This window comes from Cynoglossus semilaevis, chromosome 17 (genome assembly GCF_000523025.1).
Source record: "Cynoglossus semilaevis isolate Cse_v1.0 chromosome 17, Cse_v1.0, whole genome shotgun sequence".
Taxonomy (NCBI): domain Eukaryota; kingdom Metazoa; phylum Chordata; class Actinopteri; order Pleuronectiformes; family Cynoglossidae; genus Cynoglossus; species Cynoglossus semilaevis.
This window is the reverse complement of record NC_024323.1, coordinates 13800410-13819423: the sequence shown is the minus strand read 5'-3', so window position 1 is coordinate 13819423 and position 19014 is coordinate 13800410. Positions and strand designations below refer to the sequence as shown.

Here is a 19014-nt window from a genome sequence, read left to right as displayed (position 1 = left end):
GTCTCGGTCCCTACGCCCTTCCAACCCCCCGCCTCCTTCTCCTTCATGCTCCTCCGGCATTCGCTCTCCGCCCTCGTGAGGGCCATCTCCCTGAACAGCCTCTTCGCCGTCCAGCCCCTTACCCCTGTCCCTGTCTCTCTTACGCTCTCGGCTCCTGCTCCTCTTCTTCCTGTCTCGGCTCCTTTCCCTCCTCCTGCTGTCTCCCCCTCCTGCGCCACCACGTTCTTTCTCCCGCTCCCTCCTCCTGGTGGTGGGGGTGTTGTTGTTGTTGTTGCCGCCGCCGCCCTCTTCGCCTGCTGGTCTCTCTCGTTCTCTTTCACGCTCCCGTGAGCGGGTGCGACGCCGGCGTTCCCGGGATCGAGATCTCCTGCGCTCCCTGTCTTTGTCCCTGTCACGTTCCCGGCTGCGCTCTCTGCGCTCCCCACGTTCTCCGCGCTCCCTCTCTCTGTGAGTCGTCGGGACAAAGAGAAAACTGTGAGATACAAGGCAAAATACCTGCCGCAAAAACACAAATTACACCTCTTCTCTCATGAGCTACTTACGCCACCACAGGGCGGTCGTCATAACGGGAGGCATCGTCTCTGCCGGAGTGCTTTATGTTGACATCAGCGCCACCTCTCCTGGTACCACCCAGACCTCCACCTATTAAAGAAAATAAAATTTAATAAAAGTGAATTGACCCTCATCACCATCAGAGTACACACACCTCTGGACGTAGTGATTATCTGATGTTCTCTTCACAACATTTTTTTGTGAATCAATAGAACTTGTTAACAACATTACCCAGCCTGCGTGGATGCCATCCTTTGACGGTGCGTCCTCGCTCCACATCCACCAACACCCTCCTACCGTCGATCTTCTTTCCATCTGCATGTTTGTAGGCGGCTGCAGAAGAGGAATTTGGAAAAGAAAAACACGCGTGAGATCAAAGTGCGACTGAAATAACGTGGCCTAGGAAACAAACGGTGCATCATTATACTGACCAGGAGCAGGTGAGGCCGAGATGGCTGCTCTCTGGGCAAATGCCGAGGGGTATTTGGAGTAGACTTCCTTCCACCCGATGAGTGATATGTTAAACACCGATAACCTCTAATATTCGCACATGTCTACTGTGTCGGTCGACCGTGGCCCAACTTACAGCGAAAAATACGTTTTGATGATTTAACGTCATGTGACCATCCTGTCAGGTGTACAACAGTGAAACTAACACACTTGACTCACAAGCAAATTTTCATTTAGTAACAGTTTTTCATAATTACTTTTTTCCCCTTGTAAAAGTCAACGACTGAACAGAGAGAACAGGTGAAAGTTTAGTTTTTTCATATCATCCCTTTCACCTGACAGGAAGTTGGAAGTCCATGTATATACTGTAGTTCATGTGAGAAAAACGAATTAAGCTGTGACTAGTCACAGAGTGACTACAAAATGACAATTACAAAAAGTAGAAAGTTAATTTTAAATTCTGAAAATTTGAGGTTTTATGAAAAATATTTAAAGTTTTTTTTGGTTTTTATCTTAAGTAGTTTGCAGACAAAAGTGTTTTACTCAGGATTTTAGGCGTGATGAGTATTTTTTCTACTCTTCATTGTTAAATATTTGAAAAAACGTGGTTCGCAATTTCACAGTCACTGAATTTTGCTCAATGTTCCTGTGTGCGTCGTTAGCTAAAAAACAATTGTGAGTATCCTCTGAACAGAATGTAAGCAGACTGTAAGGTGCTGCTGCATCAACAAGCATCTTCCAGCAGGTTACCAAAGTCACATGATTACACAGCATACAACAGTCTCCCTGTTCATCTTGTCGGTTTGAAGACCACGGTAACGAGCCAGGCAGCTCATGCTGGTTACCACACTGCTCTGATGTAGCGCTGGCTCCCAGGGAGGAAATATTTACCACAAAGGGGGGGTCTCACCAAAATGACCATCAAGTTATTATCACCTTACCATCGTCCCTCATTGACAGGTTGCACGACAGCCTCCGCCCCTGCTGGGGGGACTTTACCGAAATCATCCAAAACCAGAGTACGCATCCTGCCAACACACCTCTACGAGGGGCCTTACCAACACCCCGCACTCCCTTTGTTCATGTGGGATGACAACATTCTAACCAGTGACAGGGCCTTACCAAATCCCCACCTTTTCACCTGAAGCTGAGCCTCGATTAATTCATAACTAAATGAAATGGCACATTCTTCCTTACAGGAGTTACTTCATCACAAGTCAACTAATGTGGCCCTCAACATAATCAAAATCAGTGACGTCTGACTCCTAACACTCACTAATGTTGACACTAAATTTGAAATCTGGGTGTGTAATACTTGGTTGTTTTTTTTCCTCTTTCGAATGAAACTAAATGAACTACCTAACAATTAAGACAGCTGTTTGAATATGACTCCTCTGTTGTGACATCATAACCGCCATCTTTCTGTAAGATTCCGCTTGTCTGCCTTTTCTTTTAAAGTTGAAGCAGCCATTAATTCAGATTTCCCTTTAACTGAAAAGTCAAGTGTAGAAAACGGAATAAAAGAAAACGTATGTTTTTACGGTGGCCTGTTGCTAGAACCTTCTACGGGCTAATTCACTCAGAACACGGTCTTAGCAGAGAAATAAATACAGATTCAACTTCCATACAATTAAGTGTCCACCCCAAATGATTAGAGATCATAGCATTTCTCAGTCTCAGAGAATGTAGCTTTAAGGTCATGCGAACCAAAGATTTGAGCTCTACTTAATCTAAAAGATAAAAAAAATAAAAATCGAAGTGGACGCAACACAGCTGCTCCACACTCCCTGGAATAATTTTCATACGCCGTGTATTACTGTTAAACGAAACGTCGTTCTAGACACAATTGTCATGAACGAACAATGTTAATCCACCAAGACTGAGAACCGCCCAAGTGCTTGGACACCAAGGACCCTCTGGTCTGCATTCAAACTAAGACAAGCACCCCAGAATCTGTTAAGAACGTTGCTGACGTTAACGAAGGCCAGTTTATCCCAAAAAGCTCTGCGCGCAAACTGCAGTGGCTTTAACAGAAAGGGCAGAAACCTTGGGAATCATTAGGCGTGTGTTCAATGGACAGGGCCTGAGAAACTTAAGTCATTGACTGAAAGCTCTTTGAGGTCTGCACTGATGTTCCTGTTCTGCCCTATGTATTTATGGAGGGTGGAAAGAAATCTTACCCATCATACAAACCCATTATACCAACCATATACTGAGCTGTGGTAGTAGGGTGTAGATGTATCATAACCATCATCATCTGCCAGCCAGCTCTGGCCATTAGCCATCACAGATTGGCGGCTGCAGTGGCAATGAAAACAACACACAGTTAATATACTATTTAGCCCCACATTCCCCCTCACTTCACCCCTCCCCCGCTGTGATTCAGCAACACTGGTCCTGAAGAGCTGATCACCATGAATGACCTGGAATGGTGTCAACACTCAAACCTAGTTGTTTCTCTATTTAAGACTGTGGCATCCCCACCCAGTAAAATAAAATCTCAGTACTGTGCTAAAGATGCTCTAGTCTCACCATGACCAGGGTTGAGGACCACTACATAAACATACTTCAACAAGCTAAATGATTTAATTTTTTTTTTATATAAAAGGTTTGGCTTTCAAACAGTCCTTGACACATATGGTGGGTGTTGAGTGACCAGTCTGACCTTGTGCTTACCATTTAAGTCCAACCAGGAGAGCTGCTCTTCCCCAGAACTACAACACCTAACAGTTAAAAGACAGTTTGGCCTTAACAGGCAAAGAGGGTCAGGGTCACAGTAGCAACACTTCTACAACGTGGTATTTCCACTTTACCAGTAATGCCCCACTGAATGAAGCATCGTCTCGTCAGCCATCCACCACGCACCAAACACAGACACACAACCACAAAAACTGTTGCATGCAAACCGTAAAAGGCACATCGGCATCAAGAGCTAAGACAACTCTGAAGGCCATGACGTGGAGTTTTCATGAGGCAAATCGGCTAAGTTGTCAACAGTTGGCCACACTCATCCTTAAATAGCATGGATACAGAACAGGGCAGTTACGGCACACCTGAAAGAACTGCCCTCCACTCCACAGACCGCTCCTTAAATGTTACAAAAAACAGGATGCTTACGGTTCAGCCTTCTATTGTTGTACTCACAGTGCATGTCTCGTTCGTGCTCGTACTCGATAAATGCGTAACCACGAGGCTTCCCCGTCTTCTTGTTGTAGACTATGTAAATCTAAAACAAATGAACAACATTGCCTGGAATTAGACTCCTAGCAGCAAGTGTCAAACACACAACATACAAGACACTAAGACGTTAGAAAGAGCAGCTGATCATACCCTTTTAATGGGGCCGTAGACCTCAAATTCACGTCGAAGCTTGGACTCTGTCGTATCGTAGTTCTGGAATACAACGAAGAACACACACATCAGACATCATACATACCCACACAAATGAATTGAAAAGATTGAGTCAGGCATCATACATGACCAACAACTCTGTGACCCACACAAATGAATTGAAAAGATTGAAGACTCACCACTCGTGCGACAAACAACGTCTTGAATGCATCCCCTTGTGCATTAGGGTCATTATGGGGGTCCCCTTTTCATAATGCAAAGTAAAAGAAAATTAGTAAGAATACAGAAAATTATATATTGTATGCATTGGTGAAAAATACTTACAAAGGTTGAGTTCTGTCTCCAGCACTGACTGCCTCCTTTCAATCTTCTCCCTTCTCTGCAAATGCAAGTTTAGCTAGTTAATTAAAAACCAGCCAGGCATTTGGATCCTTTCTACAAGCCGGTCTGGTCTAGTTTAATTTGGCTGCACATGTCACTTGCTTGTAATATACAGTACACATGGTGGCTAAACAGACAATCAGTTAAGTGGTTGATCAATCTACACCTAGAAAACATTTTAAAGCATTGCATAACTACATTATGACCATATGACCACCTTCTGGAATATATGAAGAATGCTTTTCACCTTGAGAACATTTGTTGAATGTTACACAACGCAGTTTACACCCTCCTGGAATATAGGAAGAATGCTTTTCACCTTGAGAACTTTTGTTGAATGTTACACAACGCAGTTTAATTACCAAAAGATCAACGCCTGTGTGCCGCCTTATTTACCTTTCTCTCAAGCCGCTCCTCCCGTGTCTCTGCCCGTGTCGGTGGAGGGGCATCTCTTGGATCCTGATCAAAGAGATGATAGCACAATTTATGACTCACCAAAGAATCTGTTAAAACACATACACAAATTCATTAAATAAAGTTATTAATTGTTTACCTCGAAGTGCCTGATGAATGGCGCAATGCCACAGTAAGGCTGGTTGTGATGTTTTTCATGGGGAAGTTTTTCCAGCTGAGGCAAAAAGGGAATTGGGTCCCGCGGCGCAAAAAGGGCCAACAGGTTCGGGGGGAGAAACTGGGTCATCTTTCACCTGGAAAAGACACGGGTTATTAACGTCAGTCAGAAACTTCCGGAAACCGATGGTAGCTTCGTAAGCTAACGTTTCACCGCTACTGCCATGTGGCTATATAGAAGCAGAAACTACGCGAGGGTGTCGTTTAATAACAGGCGACTCTAACGTAATAAATACAACAGACTAGTACAGCTTCACACTTCGATTTTCTTAATTTAGACACGCTTCTTAATCTATACACACTAAAGTCAAGATGCTAATTTGCTAACAATAAGCCTCGGCTACAACTCTTACCTTCTCTCCTCCAATATTTGATGAACGTCACACCATGAGCCGGACAAAAGAAAGCGCACACTATACGCTTGTCAACAATTAGCAAGGCCTGCTAATTGTTGGAAAACAGTCAATACAGGAAAAAGAATCCACTAAAGCAATTCAACAGCTAAAGGCCGCAGATCCACTGAATGCGTGCAAGTTTCTTCTGTTCCTCAGTAATAAAATGGCGGGTTGCCGTATAGGAGCGTGTGTTGTCGCAAAAGACGAGCAGTGTAACGTGCGCATGCGTACACACATTAAAAACGTCTTTGTGGCAGACGTCACACGCCGGTGTTAAAGGTACACTATGTAAAATCATTTTAAGTATGCTATCAATGTACTTAACAATACTAAATATTAAATTATTTATTCATTAGCGCTTGCCATTTAATACCACGTACCGCCACAACTATCTCCTGAGAGCAGAGTAATTCCTCTCTTATCCTGCCAACTTTCACGTTTCCCTTCTGAAACGTAAAGTTTTTACCACCTTTAACCTTCCAAAAAAACAAATAAAAAATAACTTTATGAAGCCATTCTGCAACTTTCTCAACGTACAAATAAAACAAACAAGAGGTTCAAAAAATAGGAACAACTTTTCAGATTGATGTTCATTTCCACCCACACTTAAAATATTACTGCAAAAAATAAATAAATAAATAAATAAATAAATTACCCTGCAAATAAATATACGGTGTGTGATGCAGGTGACAGATTAGAGTATCTCCAGTCAGTGTTTTCAGAAAGGTGGTGTTTTATTGCATGGTCACTGTAGTGGACTTTTTGATAACACACTTGTCCATGATAAAAGTGTGCATCCTCAGCATTGTACATGATACATTTATAAGTAAGACATATTTACATTGTGATCAGAGACAAGAAAAGGGATAACCATTAGATAAACACATAAAGGGTATGGGCTATGAAGGAAAGCAAGAAAATATCACACAAAAAACTCAGAGCAAAGACCAGGTCTGGAGCTGAAGGTGAGAGGAAGGTGAGAGGAATTAGTAAAAAAGTCTCTCATCGGGAGAGGAATTAGTAAAAAAGTCTCTCATGCAGATGAATGCAGGGCTCCCATTTCCCTGTCGTTCCTTTCTTCGTCATCCATTTTGCGTCCGTGTTTCCGGAAGTACTTGTAACGCTGGACATATAATTTCACTAGGTTGCTGACTTTAACTGGGTTTATTTCTCCAGTGCGGCTGTGGCAGATCTGTACATCAGAGACACAGAGTGATGTCAGTCAGTAAGTATCTGTTTGGTCCGACAACATAACACATCACCATTAACACCACTGAGGATATGCAATTACCATCAGGCTCTATCACTGATGGTGAGTCTGTACCTTATGCACTGCTTTCCTGAGGATGTCTTTGTACTCGTCCTTGTTGATGTCTTTGCGTTGATAATAAGGTTTGATGGCAAGTTTCACCTCCTCCACTGCTCGCTCCTGGGTGTGCAGCTTTTTTAGATACTATGAGATAAAAATAGACATTAGACAGATTGTCTATTTTGGTGTGACTTAACTTGTGATGAATTGTTACCTTGTCGGGGTCTTTGGTCTCACTGTCCCACCCAGTGTCCCCAGAGCTCCCAGTCACTCCTGAAAGCCCCACCGGTATGATCGGTGGTGGCGTCTGCACACAGCCACCACCTATGGACGGGTGCAGGTGAGAGGGTGGAGTTTTGGTGCAGCCAACCAACGGGAGGGAGCTGTGGAGGATGAACTGAGTTGGACTGAGCCCTGGAGGGGGAGGAGGAGGAGGAGGCAGCGAGGGAGCTGGGATTTGTGAGGACGAGGAGGCCGCCGAGGGGGGTGGTTCAAGAGACTGGCTCTGATTGGCCTGGGAGAGGATCTACATTAAAAGACAGCAGGGAGTGACAGTCAGACCCAATTTAACCCAAATCAATTAAAGGTGCAGTGCATCATTTCTATCATATATCAAAGGCCACCAGTATTAGGGCCACGGTCACTCACTCACCTGGTTGGTTGCTTGAATAAACTCTTGTGCCTTGGCTCTGTTGGTGATGTTGGCCTCCTCCATTTTAAACAGTAGAGCAGTCACTGAGCCCCCCAAAAAAACAAGAGAACACTGTAACACTGAAACTGGATTTTGGTGCCTGCTTCACGGCTAAACAATCAAAAAAAGGGACAATAACGTTTCTAATTTCTTTAGGATAGTTATCTGAAACCACCTATTTGGCTACTGTGACATCAACTGGACATTGATTTATAATAAAAACGTGGCAGACTAATGAACACATGTTGAAGACACTCACAGGCCAGGACGCCTCCCGTTGTGCAGTCTACGCCAGTTTGCAAACTCCAGGGAAGAACAGGAGCTGCTGGAGGTGGAGGGAGAGGAGGCTTAAGAACAGAGGAAGAGGACACGGAGGAGGAGGACGGATCTGATGAAGACAAAGGAAGAGAAAGAGACGAGAGACCACAGCCAGCCAAAGAGGACGAGGAAGATGGTGAGACCAGGAGTTTGGGAGTGTCGTCTGGAGGAGGAGCTTTGACTGTGGATGTAGACAAGGTCAAGCCGAGTCCAGGTCCTTGGGCGGTGGACAGACAAGACGGACTGGACATCGGGAGTGTGGGACTGGTCTGTGACGGACAGTCCTCAGATGGGAAACAAGGCTCTGGAGTCTTACAGCTGCTGTCCACTGTCTGTGAATCTGGTGAAGAATCTCTGGTGTCCCGTGAAGGAGGCACAGACGGTGGAGGCGTGTGTGGCGGAGAAGAGGAGGGTGGGAGAACACTGGTGGAGGAGGAGGAAGAGGAGGAAGAACAGGGTGCAGTAACAGCTGGACAAATGTGCGGACTGACCACTTTGCTGCCATCACCGACAGAGGACTTAACATCCAGGGAGGCTCCGCCCCAGCTCTCAGACATGACGGTGGTCTGGCTGCCATCTACAACCGGTAACCCTGAAGCTCCGGCTTTTTGCCTGGTCTTCTTGGCCAGGCGTCGGCGGCGTTTAGTTGCCAAAGATGAGGAGGGGGAGGAGGCAGAAGAGGAGGTTGATGTGATGGAGCTAGGTTTTGTTTTTTTGGATTTCAAAGCTGCAGGACTATTTAAGGAGGACGGTGGTCCAGCCAGGCTGCTCCGCTTCCCCATACTGGACAGATCTTTACCACGTCCGGTCAGGGACAATGGCTCTGAGCAAGGCTTGAGGAACGGAGACCTACTTTCATTGTCTCTGCAAAAAACAACTGCAATAGAGCCCCCCACCACGGAGCCCCCTGGACCTCCTCCTGTACCTCCTGACCCCAGAAGATCCATGCCAAGTTTTCCCGAGCCAACTGAAGCCCCCGTGGTACTGCTCACGCCCTCACGTACCAGCACAGACACCTTGGACTGGAGCTTTCCTTTCCGCCCGCTCCCACCTTCTTTCTTGGTTTTGTTAGAGCGGCTCGGATCCTTTCTACTGGTTTTATCTGGGACTTTGTCCTTTCCCACTTTCTTGGCTCGCTTTACGGAGGAGAGACCTGACGAGACTGAGGAAGGTTCTGAAGTCACCATCAGTGAGGAGAGACATTTATTTTTGGTCCTGTTGGAAGATGAATGTGACTCAGCCTGGCTGACTTTCTTCACTGTGCGGGACTTCTTTTTTGGGTGGTGTCTACCTGGCTTTGTGACTGTTTTGGATTTTGGGCTAGGAGCAGGTGGCTCTGGAGGGGGAGGTGCAGGGGGCGTGTCCTCCAAAGATGGGTAATCTGAGTCTAAAGCCTCGCCATCCAAGGACAACATGTCAATTTCTAATTTGTCTGAATAGCGATCCGACTCATAGCTGTGAAACAACGGTGGTGAGCGTGACTTACTTCGGCTAACTCTCCTGTTTTCCTCCGAGTGCCACTTTCTCTTCTTCTTTCTTTTGTACGGTTTGTCAGAGTCCTGTGAGGGCCGACAGGGCGAGTTTGGGGCAAGTCTTGGGGAGCCAGGAACAGTGGTGGTGGTTGTGGTGGTGGTGACTGTAATGGTTCGCTTTATGGCAAAAAGGTCAGAGCCATTGAGATCCTGAATAGAAGGTGGGACAACAGGACGCCCATCTCGTCTCCAGTCTCTGTCATGGTGCCGATCTCGATCACATTCCCTTTTTTCCTTGCTTCTTTTGGATCTCTTTGAAATGTGTCTTTCTCTGCTGCTTGAATGGTGTTTTTCCTTTCTTTCCCTCTCCTTCTTGGAGCTAGAAGCTCGATCTCTATCATCTCTTTTATGGCCATGACTCTGTTCCCTCTCCCTCTCTCTTTCTCTCTCCCTCTCTTTTTCCCTTTCCTTCTCCCTTCCTCTCTCTCTGTCTTTATCCCGATGCTGTTCTTCGGATAGACTTGAAAATGAGCGTCTTGTGTGCGTTCCTCTGACTGAAGAGTTGAGCGTGCGTGACACATCTGGACTACTGTGTCGTCTTTTCTTCCTCTTCTGGCTGCTGCTCCTGCTCCTTTGCTTGTCCTGCTTCTCTGTGGTGTGCCCTTTCTCCTTTTCTATTCTCTTCTCATGGCCTCCCTCCTTCTCCTTTTTCCTCTTTTTTCTCCTCTCCTCCCTTTCCCCTGCCTTCTTGTCTTTACCTTTTTGTTTGTCTCGTTCCTTGGAACCTTTGGATTTGTGGTCCTGGACGTCTTTTTCTACAGTAGGTCTGAGAGGAGAAGAAGTCGTAGATGCAGGTGGATGTGTAGGAGGTGGCGGCTGCTGTGGAGAGAGTGAGGAAGACGCAGGGAAGGAAAGGTACCTTTCCTTTCGCTTGCTGACCAGCTTCCGTCTTAGGTCTTCCACTCCGACCACAGGTTCATCGTCATCTTGATTCACATCCCAGCTACCCTCTGCACACACGGACACAAAGCCATCTCCATCCAGCACACGGAGGATACGTTCAGGTTTTGATCCAAAAAAGGAGACAGTGGGAGAACCCAGGGTGAGAGACTCCGCAGCAGTTCTCTTAATGTTAGCATCCCTGTCAGCAGCACCAACTATCTCTCCTTCCTCTATCTCTGAGTGGTCAGAGTCAGCACTGTCCCTCTTTTCTCTGCTCTTGGTGCTTCTGCAGCCCACTCTCCTCACTAGAGGTAGCTGTGTCACTAGACAAGGGTTTGGCAGATCATTCAAAGTGTCAGTAGAATCTGGAGGATCTTCCTCTTCATCCCTCCTCTCAGGCTCTTTCTTCATCCCACTCGGTACATCAGCCTCGTCATCAATTTCCGATGCAGGGGAACCAGTTGGGTCAAAGGGGTCGTATTTCTCTCCTTCATCCTGCTCCACCTCCATCTTTATCTCCTTGTCTCCGCCAGTAGGATGAAACGGATCATACATCTCCCCTTCCTCGCCCTTTTTCTCACAACTCCCAGTTGCTTCACTGGAGCAGAAGAGAAAAAATCAAAGGTGATGCTGCGTGCTAATGTTCCGAGATCGCACTTGTGGGTGGAGAAAGGTGAAGGACACCCTGGTTAAGGAAGTGACTCATAAAGAGGAAGAACAGACAGGCGTGACATCAAATCTGTACAGGGTGAAGTTCGGGGGGTGAGGGCTCCTGACACTGACACTGATGCGAGGAAGAGGAGTGAGTGAGCCCAGTAATGAACTCAAGTCCATGAGCCAGATGAACTGGTGATAAAATATCCAAACGGTGGTGTTTGGAAGCAATCCAGGAATGGACCTAGCAGAAAGAACAGGACAAATTAATGTTACGATCACAGTCACACCAAGAATCGTATCTCAAAATGGTTCAAATGTCTTTGTGATGTGATGGCATAAACCACCTGTCTTCTATCAAACATAACTGACATGGCAGCAAAAGAATTAGTACCCAAGAATTCAAGGCATCTGGAGATTAAATGAGTATTTTTTTAAATAAATAAACTAATTTCTTTAAAACACAACTGACCTCATCCAACCACTTAAATGTTTTTAATCCTCGTCGTGCATTAAAATGTGATGAAACCTGTGTTATTGTATCACATGACATGTTTGGGTGTCTGGTGTCTGTGGACTGTGTACAGCATTGTTAACACACAGGACACAGTTATTCTGACACCGGCGTCTCCTCTGAACACTGGTGAAAGGATTCAGGAGGAAACGGGAGCTGTTGTTATTGTTATTGTTGTTGTTGTTGGAACTCAATCTCAGCTTGTCTGTGATTTGCTTTAACGCCTTTTAGCCTCTGACTCTCCGACTCAACACTACTCGCCAACTCACTACAAAAGCCCTGTTATTTTACTTTATTACATCACTAAACTCAAGACCCCATGAATCTACTAACGACTATGCACACAGTGTAAAGATATGTCTCCTAGTTAGCCAGCTAGCTGCTAGTGTGCTGGGCAGCAAAAAGCAGCAGGAGGAACCGCGCATTAAACACATACCTTAAAACCTTCTGCCAGTCTGGAATCGCTGCCTTCGTCTCCTGTTTGCTGCTGCCTCGATGTGACACATTAACCGGGCGCCTTGACCCGCTTTTGAGGACTTTACAGACGTTTGAAGGCGCAGTAGCAGCGGCACCAGTCAATCAACGGCCGCCATCTTTTTTTTTTCCTTAGACCGGACCGGCGGACAACAAGGAACTCTGGGATACGTAGTCCTAAAGCGTGCCGCAGGAGTGACGTACTTCCTTGCCTGCACTGCCGCTATGTTCCGTTTGGTAATGTTGCATCCTACCGCCTACAAATGGGACTACCGTAGCCAACACAAACGATTATCTTTGAAACATTTTTTTTTATTTCAATAATAAAAATATCTTGATACGATTCCTGACGACAGCGATGTATTTAGGTTTCTAGGTAAAATACCCTTAACCCTAATCAGAAGACAGAAATTGGACAGAAAACAGAGAAACACTGAAATTTTCACATACGTTTATTGAAAACTTTAAAAACTCCACAGCAGTTACAGTAAAAAAAACAAACAAAAAACCACAATTTCATATTTTCAATATGTGCCTTTATTTCAAATTTCAATCTACAGAACAAAGCAGTATTTATAAAACATATGTTCATTTTGGAGTCATAAATATGAACTATTTTTAATTTCACATATTTTTTTTTTTTAAAGCAAATACATTTGATTGGTAGGAGCCGTCATTACCATTTCAGACAGAAACAGAGTTGACAGATTTGGGTTGCAGATATTGTGTCCCTGTGTGTACATTGCAATAAAAAAAATAGTCAGAAAGCAACAAGAGGTTTGTAACTAAATTCCTTAAACTACAATTTCTTCACCAAGGATCACTGGCCCACAGCAGCTTAGATTCTTTAGCTTAGATTAGATTCTTTGCTGTACCTCGGAATTGCTGGAGAAATAAACTGTTATTTGTTCATCTCCACACATTCAAGGCTTTACAGAGAGTGCGGGTATTTTTTGTTTTGTAACAGTCTGAACAACATATTTAAAATAACACATTTAATTTGTATAAATAAGAGGACATTCAGCTACACAGAAAAGCAACAGTACATACAAAACAAATTAAAAGGTGCTGAAAGAAGAAAACTTCTCAACAGCAGCAGAACAACGCCGTAAAGTGACCTCGAAAGTGACCTTGAATTGCTTTCCTATGCACCGACAGTAACGTTGTGGAAACAACAGGTACTAACAGAACACGGTGTACTCGAGTTAAGCAGAGCAATACGAGTGAAGTACCTCTGACATGGAGAGGGGTCAGCGAAAGGAAAACAAAATCTGACCTGCTTCAAATATCAAAAAGACATTTAACTTTTGCACTCGTGAAGTGAGAACTCCATGACGCCAACGTCATGTGACCAGGATCGCCCAGCTGTAGAGATTGTTTAAAAACAAATGGGAGTCGTGTCCGGTCCAGTCTATGTAAACTATAAAAAAGAAGCCGTGGTGCGGAACAGAGAGACGTGCACTCACTCCAAACATAAACGTAAAATGTAAAGGATTTTTGATGGATGACGACTCGCAAAAACAAATCATCACTGCTGGTTTCCACGGCTACAAAGCCTCTGGTGACACTGCTGTACTAGAAAAAAGACCGTCCTCTACATCTCTAATCAGACTGAGAGAAATATGGAGAGTAAATCACCAACATCTGTAGTTCAGGGTGAATGGACCCAGGGTGTTTGAAAACAAAAACAAACAAAAAAAAACCTGCTGGTCTTGGCAGTAGCTGTTGTCACTCACAGCCTTAAACAATGATTCACGTTGTTCCTCCTCTTCCAAGTCACACCAGAAACTGGTGGCCACGTGACACACACACTCTGAGTCTCAGACCAGACCAGCATCTAAGGCCATCTGGAAAAAGGCTCCTCTCCGACTGATGAGATTGGAGGGGGAGTCAAACTCCACCATCTCTCCCTTGTCCAACACCAGGACCCTGGAGGGCAGAGAAGCATTCAGATTTATTCTTGTTAGAGAGGAACAGACCATCATCATTTTTGAGGGTTAAAGGTATGATGGGCACAGGTACGATGATAAAACTGCTACACAGGGTTAAATGAAAATCTGAACAAATCCAAGGAAACACAGCTCAACACTGTGCACAGGTACGATGATAAAACTGCTACAAAAAGTTGTAGGAGACACAGAGACTGGTTTTAGTCAGTCAACATTAGACATCTGCAGAAATCAAGACATCTGTCTGAGGACTTTCTGACTTACACTCATAATATATAAATTCAGGTATGTGTGTGTGTGTTGTGCTGTATGGTACCTGTTGTAGTCCATGATGGTGTTCAGGCGATGAGCTATGGTCAGGACAGTGCAGTCCGTAAACTGAGAGCGGATGGTGGACTGGATCAAATTGTCCGTCTCCATGTCGACTGCTGCCGTGGCCTCGTCTAAAACCAAGACCTTGGTCTTTCTGAGCAGAGCTCTGGCCAGACACACCAGCTGACGCTGACCCACACTGCACAGCAAGAACAGAGGAGCAGTCAAAAACAACAAATGGTTTTAAATGATAAAGCCCCCTAGTGGACATTAGTGCAAATCTAAGACCTCTTCTCATCTGAAGTCCTTTTTTCAACCCTCTTTTTTTTTTTACACTTAAATGTTAATTAAATATCACCGATCAGCTGATGCAGCAGCAGGAGTCCTACCTAAGGTTCTCTCCTCCCTCACTGCACTCGTGGGCCAGTTTGTTGGGCAGACCCGACACAAAGTTCTTCAGGTGAGAGAACTCCAGAGCCTGCCACACGTCGTCATCAGTGTAGCTGTCAAAAGGATCCAGGTTCATCCTCAGAGAGCCAGAGAACAGCACCGGGTCCTAACACAGGGGGAGAGGCTCATTAGTGGTACCTAGGTCAGAGGTCAGGGGTCAGGGCAGGTGAGTCACCTCTGTGTCCTGTTCAGGGTTCCCACTTTTTTTTATGTCAAGCAGATTAATCTTTCATCTTGCTAACGGCAAAACAAAATAATCTGTTATCTGATCAATTTTCATCTCTCTTCACTGACCTGTGGGATGATGGTGATTCTGGACCTGAGGTCATGGAGGCCCAGCTGAGCGATGTCCAGCCCATCAATGAAGATGTGGCCTTCAGCTCCCTCGATGATCCGGAACAGGCCGAGAGTGAGGGAGGATTTTCCTGCTCCCGTTCTCCCCACAATTCCCACCTACAGAGAGGAGTCATATATGAATGCACTAATTGAAGAAAAAAAACGTTTAATGTTTTCTAGAATTCCTATTGAAAATGCTCACTACTGCCTCCAGTGGACAGATGAAAAAAACAAACAAACAAACAAACAAACAAACCTTCTCTCCTGCATCAACTCTGATGTTGATGTTACGGATGGCCAAGTCCAGATCTTGGTGGTAACGTAGGCCGTACCCTCTGACCTCTATGCAGCCCTCAGTGGGCCAGCCAGGGGGCAGCACAGAGGAGTCATGTTTCCACTCTGCCTATAAGTCAGACAAAGGAGTTATTCCAGAAACAAGTCCTTGTTTTTTTTTTAATCTCTACTCAGGTGTGGTTCCACAGAAGAGTCGTTGGTCTTCACCTCCTTCTCCGTGTCATGGTACTCCCTGACCTTCTCCACGGCCACGATGTTGGTCTCCACGTCTGAGGACATCCTCACCAGCCAGTTCAGAGAAGCAGTCAGCTGGAACAGTGGAGTGGAGCGGAGAAGAAAAAGTTCAGTCACGTCACTTTACAAACACACTGGCAGCGGTAAAGAGAATTGGTTCATTATTGTTGCCCAGCACTGCATTATAATGATAACAATAACATAATAATAATAACTACTATTATTTTTTATTATTTTTAAAAATTATTATTATTATTATCAGCAGTAGTATTATTATTTAATTTTTTTAAAATTATTATTATAAGTTTATTTAAACTCTGTGGACATTTGGTGGTCAGTTGTGGTCAGTGTTTACCTGAAGGGCGTAGGAGATGGACAGACCCACGAGGCCAGGACTCAGACTGTCTCTGGCTACGACAGCAAACAGAGCGGCCGCTGACACGATGCAGTTTCCTACAAACTCCAGACGAATTGCCAGCCACCTAAAAAGACACGTTTGATCACAGAGTGATTTAGAAATGACGTCAACGGCAGAGTCAGAGACAAGGTTTCATTTGTTAGACCAATGTTTTATCCTGCCTTTAAAAGGTGGGTGATTTTTTTTTTGAAGGTTTTTCTGACACACTCTCAACGTCGTAGGCGCCCCCTGCTGGTGACTTGTAACCACACTTAAACAGTCTCCCTCGGGAAAGGGGCATATAAAATATCAAGTCTGAACTCGAACCCACAACTGCACCCCCCTTAACCGAGCAGAGCCCTGACCTGTTGGCTGCAATGCTGGGGTAGTGCGCCTGGTGATTGTGGTCCACCCTGTGGTCACTCTCAGAGATGAAGCGCTTCTGTTCTCCGAAGGCTCGGATCACGGAGGTGCCCAACAGCGTTTCATTGAAGTGAGAGTAGATGGGCGAGCGGCTGACCGACTCCAGACGCTTCAGTTGACGAGAGGACGACACGTAAAACCTCTGGACAAACACAGAGCAGAGACCACAGGTCAAAGGTCGCTTCCTGAATGCGCTTCCTGGACCTCCTGAGAGGATGTTCCACCAACCTGCACGAAGAAGTAGAGCAGGCCCAGGAAGGGAATGAAGATGGCCACCAGTGGTGTGGCGATGAGGATGACGATACAAGCGCTCATCACGTTGAACATCGAACCCATGAACATCTTGATTATGTTGGGGATCATCGAGTCAATGGTGTCCATCTCCTTGGAAAAGCGGTTGACCAGGTTGCCACTGGGCGTCCGCTCGAAGAAGGACATGGGTGAACGCAGGATGTCAAACAGCAGGGACTGGTGAAGGAAACGCGACGCCAGGATCCCCCCGATGGACATGGCCAGGGAGTAACCGAAGACGGCCACACCTGCCACAGAGGGCAGAGGTCAGTGACGCAAAGAAAGACTTTTTTTTTTTTACCAAATAATAATGAGCCCCTCCTCACCTTGGGACACGCCCAGGGCCCCATACACCAGGAGTCTCCTCTGTCTGTACGGCTGAGTGCCGTTGATCACCGGGTCGTCGGTCCAGAAGCTCAGCCAGTAGTTGGAGAAGAGGGAGAGGGAGTGATGGGTGAGGAAGAGCAGGAAACTGAAGAAGGTGAGGAAGGAGCCGATGGCCTTTATATAGGCCCAGAACACGGAGAGTTTGACCTGTGTGAAGGGGGGAGTAAAGGGGGAGTAAAGGGGGAGAGGGTGTGGTCTGTGACTACGACTTCAAGAAGTCTGGAGAAAAAAACTCCTCTTCTACCAGAAACATGCAGAGGGTGAATATAACGGCATTCTACTGTGGTGCTGAGGTCACTCTGAGGTCACTCTGAGGTCACAGTCAGGCTCCACCCACCTGACCGGTGGAGGCCTTGTCAGCCTCCGTCAGCTTGCCCAGCTCAGGGTTCTTGGAGTTCTTGTTCAGCTCCTTGTCTTCCTGCAGCGGCGGTGACTTTTGTGTCACATCTGCGGCGCTGTTTACAAACAGACAGAACAGTTTTCTTTCTTTCATTCTTCCTTCTTTAAATCTTTCTTTAGGAGTTCAGGATTTTTTTTCTTCTTCTACTCACCCATCAACACCGGTCACTTCCCCGTTTTCTTTTCCTTTGGTTTCACTCTTTGGCAAAGACTCTAATCAAAGTGAGATACAACAGTGAACTACACTTCACCACTGAACCACTACAACGTTTCAGCTCAGACACAGTCGACGTGAACGTGTTGTCTCACCGCTGGTGTGCGTGTTGTCCACAGCGGCATACGTGCGCTGGAACTCGGCGAAGGCGCCATCTCTGTCCATGAGCTGCTGATAGGAGCCCATCTCTGTGATCTCTCCCTCCACCAACACCAGGATCAGGTCCACCTGGGGCAGGTAGCTCAGGCCGTGGGTCACCAGCACACGGGTCTGCACAGAGTCAGAGTCAGTCTGAGACCTAAGAAGACAAACACAAACCAAGACTCTGCCGGGACACCGACCTTGTCCTTCAGCAGACCCTGTGGACCAATCACTTGTTCAAAGATGTGTTTCCCCACGTGAGCGTCCACGGCAGACAGGGGGTCGTCCAGCAGGTACACGGCCCGGTCACAGTACACCGCTCTGGCCAAGCTCACCCTCTGCTTCTGACCTCCAGACAGGTTCACTCCCTGGACAGAGCAGAGACGTTCACTCAGACGAGTGTTGTTTTAATTTATTTTTCTAAAATCACTGTGACAGTTGGGGAAAAGAATTCAGATAAAATACCAAAATAAGACAGAATAAGGTGTAATCAAAAATACAAGTATAAACATTTAGTTTATACAAGAGTAAATGTAAAGTAGCAAAAGATTTATTTAATTTAAGTATGTGAGAAGTATCAAATCAGATTAAAAAACCTTAACAGATCGACAGCCTAATCATTTTCCCAGATTCCGACAGTTAAATGAACCCTGGGAAAAACAGATAAAATGACTGCGACATCCGTACGTCAAAGGAATGCAGTAAATCTACGCAACCTTTTACCTACCCGGACATCACAAATGTTGACGAATATTTGGTAGAACCTGCCCTCAAATATTAAGTACTTTATGAGAGATTCAAAGAAAAAAAAATTAAACCATCCCAGTTCCACACCTTCTCTCCAATCTCCGTCTCGTCTCCAGCAGGAAGGATCTCCAGGTCAGGCTGGAGGGCACAGGCCTCCAGGATCTGCTGGTACCAGTTTTCTTTCACCTCATGTCCAAACACGATGTTTTCTCTCAGAGTGGAGTTCTGGATCCACGCCTGCTGCGGAACGTAGGCCACCAGCCCCTGCAGGGAAACAGAGTGGGTGGTGACGATCGGGAGGAGGAGG

At 45.7% G+C, this 19014-nt stretch overlaps 3 protein-coding genes across 3 annotated transcripts in view; all 3 read right to left on the bottom strand.

The window, feature by feature from the left end:
* snrnp70 (small nuclear ribonucleoprotein 70 (U1)) overlaps positions 1 to 5926 on the bottom strand; it is a 9142-nt gene extending 3216 nt beyond the window's left edge. The window contains exons 1-10 of the mRNA XM_025064161.1: positions 5718 to 5926; positions 5288 to 5441; positions 5131 to 5193; positions 4678 to 4732; positions 4533 to 4597; positions 4333 to 4395; positions 4147 to 4228; positions 784 to 885; positions 543 to 642; positions 11 to 445 (exon numbers count right to left, since the gene is read on the bottom strand). Coding sequence (XP_024919929.1) covers positions 11 to 445; positions 543 to 642; positions 784 to 885; positions 4147 to 4228; positions 4333 to 4395; positions 4533 to 4597; positions 4678 to 4732; positions 5131 to 5193; positions 5288 to 5434 — 1112 coding nt within the window. The 5' untranslated portion in view covers positions 5435 to 5441; positions 5718 to 5926. The remainder of the gene's footprint in view (positions 1 to 10; positions 446 to 542; positions 643 to 783; positions 886 to 4146; positions 4229 to 4332; positions 4396 to 4532; positions 4598 to 4677; positions 4733 to 5130; positions 5194 to 5287; positions 5442 to 5717) is intronic.
* A 542-nt stretch (positions 5927 to 6468) lies between these two features.
* On the bottom strand, positions 6469 to 12314 carry scaf1 (SR-related CTD-associated factor 1). The gene is made up of 7 exons (XM_008330486.3): positions 12096 to 12314; positions 8019 to 11389; positions 7721 to 7803; positions 7283 to 7594; positions 7084 to 7212; positions 6766 to 6951; positions 6469 to 6727 (listed from the first exon to the last, which is right to left on the bottom strand). The coding sequence occupies exons 2-6, from the start codon at positions 11044 to 11046 to the stop codon at positions 6793 to 6795; spliced, it is 3711 nt and encodes a 1236-aa protein (XP_008328708.1). The 5' UTR covers positions 11047 to 11389; positions 12096 to 12314; the 3' UTR covers positions 6469 to 6727; positions 6766 to 6792.
* Positions 12315 to 12734: 420 nt separating this feature from the next.
* Positions 12735 to 19014, bottom strand: part of LOC103393517 (multidrug resistance-associated protein 1-like) — a 21392-nt gene continuing 15112 nt past the window's right edge. Inside the window, exons 23-31 of the mRNA XM_017040576.2 lie at positions 16757 to 17067; positions 16471 to 16670; positions 16064 to 16190; positions 15682 to 15783; positions 15437 to 15583; positions 15139 to 15297; positions 14784 to 14950; positions 14399 to 14593; positions 12735 to 14062 (exon numbers count right to left, since the gene is read on the bottom strand). Coding sequence (XP_016896065.1) covers positions 13954 to 14062; positions 14399 to 14593; positions 14784 to 14950; positions 15139 to 15297; positions 15437 to 15583; positions 15682 to 15783; positions 16064 to 16190; positions 16471 to 16670; positions 16757 to 17067 — 1517 coding nt within the window. The 3' untranslated portion in view covers positions 12735 to 13953. The remainder of the gene's footprint in view (positions 14063 to 14398; positions 14594 to 14783; positions 14951 to 15138; positions 15298 to 15436; positions 15584 to 15681; positions 15784 to 16063; positions 16191 to 16470; positions 16671 to 16756; positions 17068 to 19014) is intronic.

Excerpts from the sequence above, each read along its gene's own strand:
- scaf1 (XM_008330486.3), bottom strand. The coding sequence starts at position 11,046 with ATGTATGATCCGTTTCATCCTACTGGCGGAGACAAGGAGATAAAGATG. Across the intron at positions 7,804-8,018 it reads AACGGGAGGCGTCCTGGCCT|TGACTGCTCTACTGTTTAAA; the intron begins GTGAGTGTCTTC and ends TGGGGGGCTCAG. Across the intron at positions 7,595-7,720 it reads TTATTCAAGCAACCAACCAG|ATCCTCTCCCAGGCCAATCA; the intron begins GTGAGTGAGTGA and ends CTTTTAATGTAG.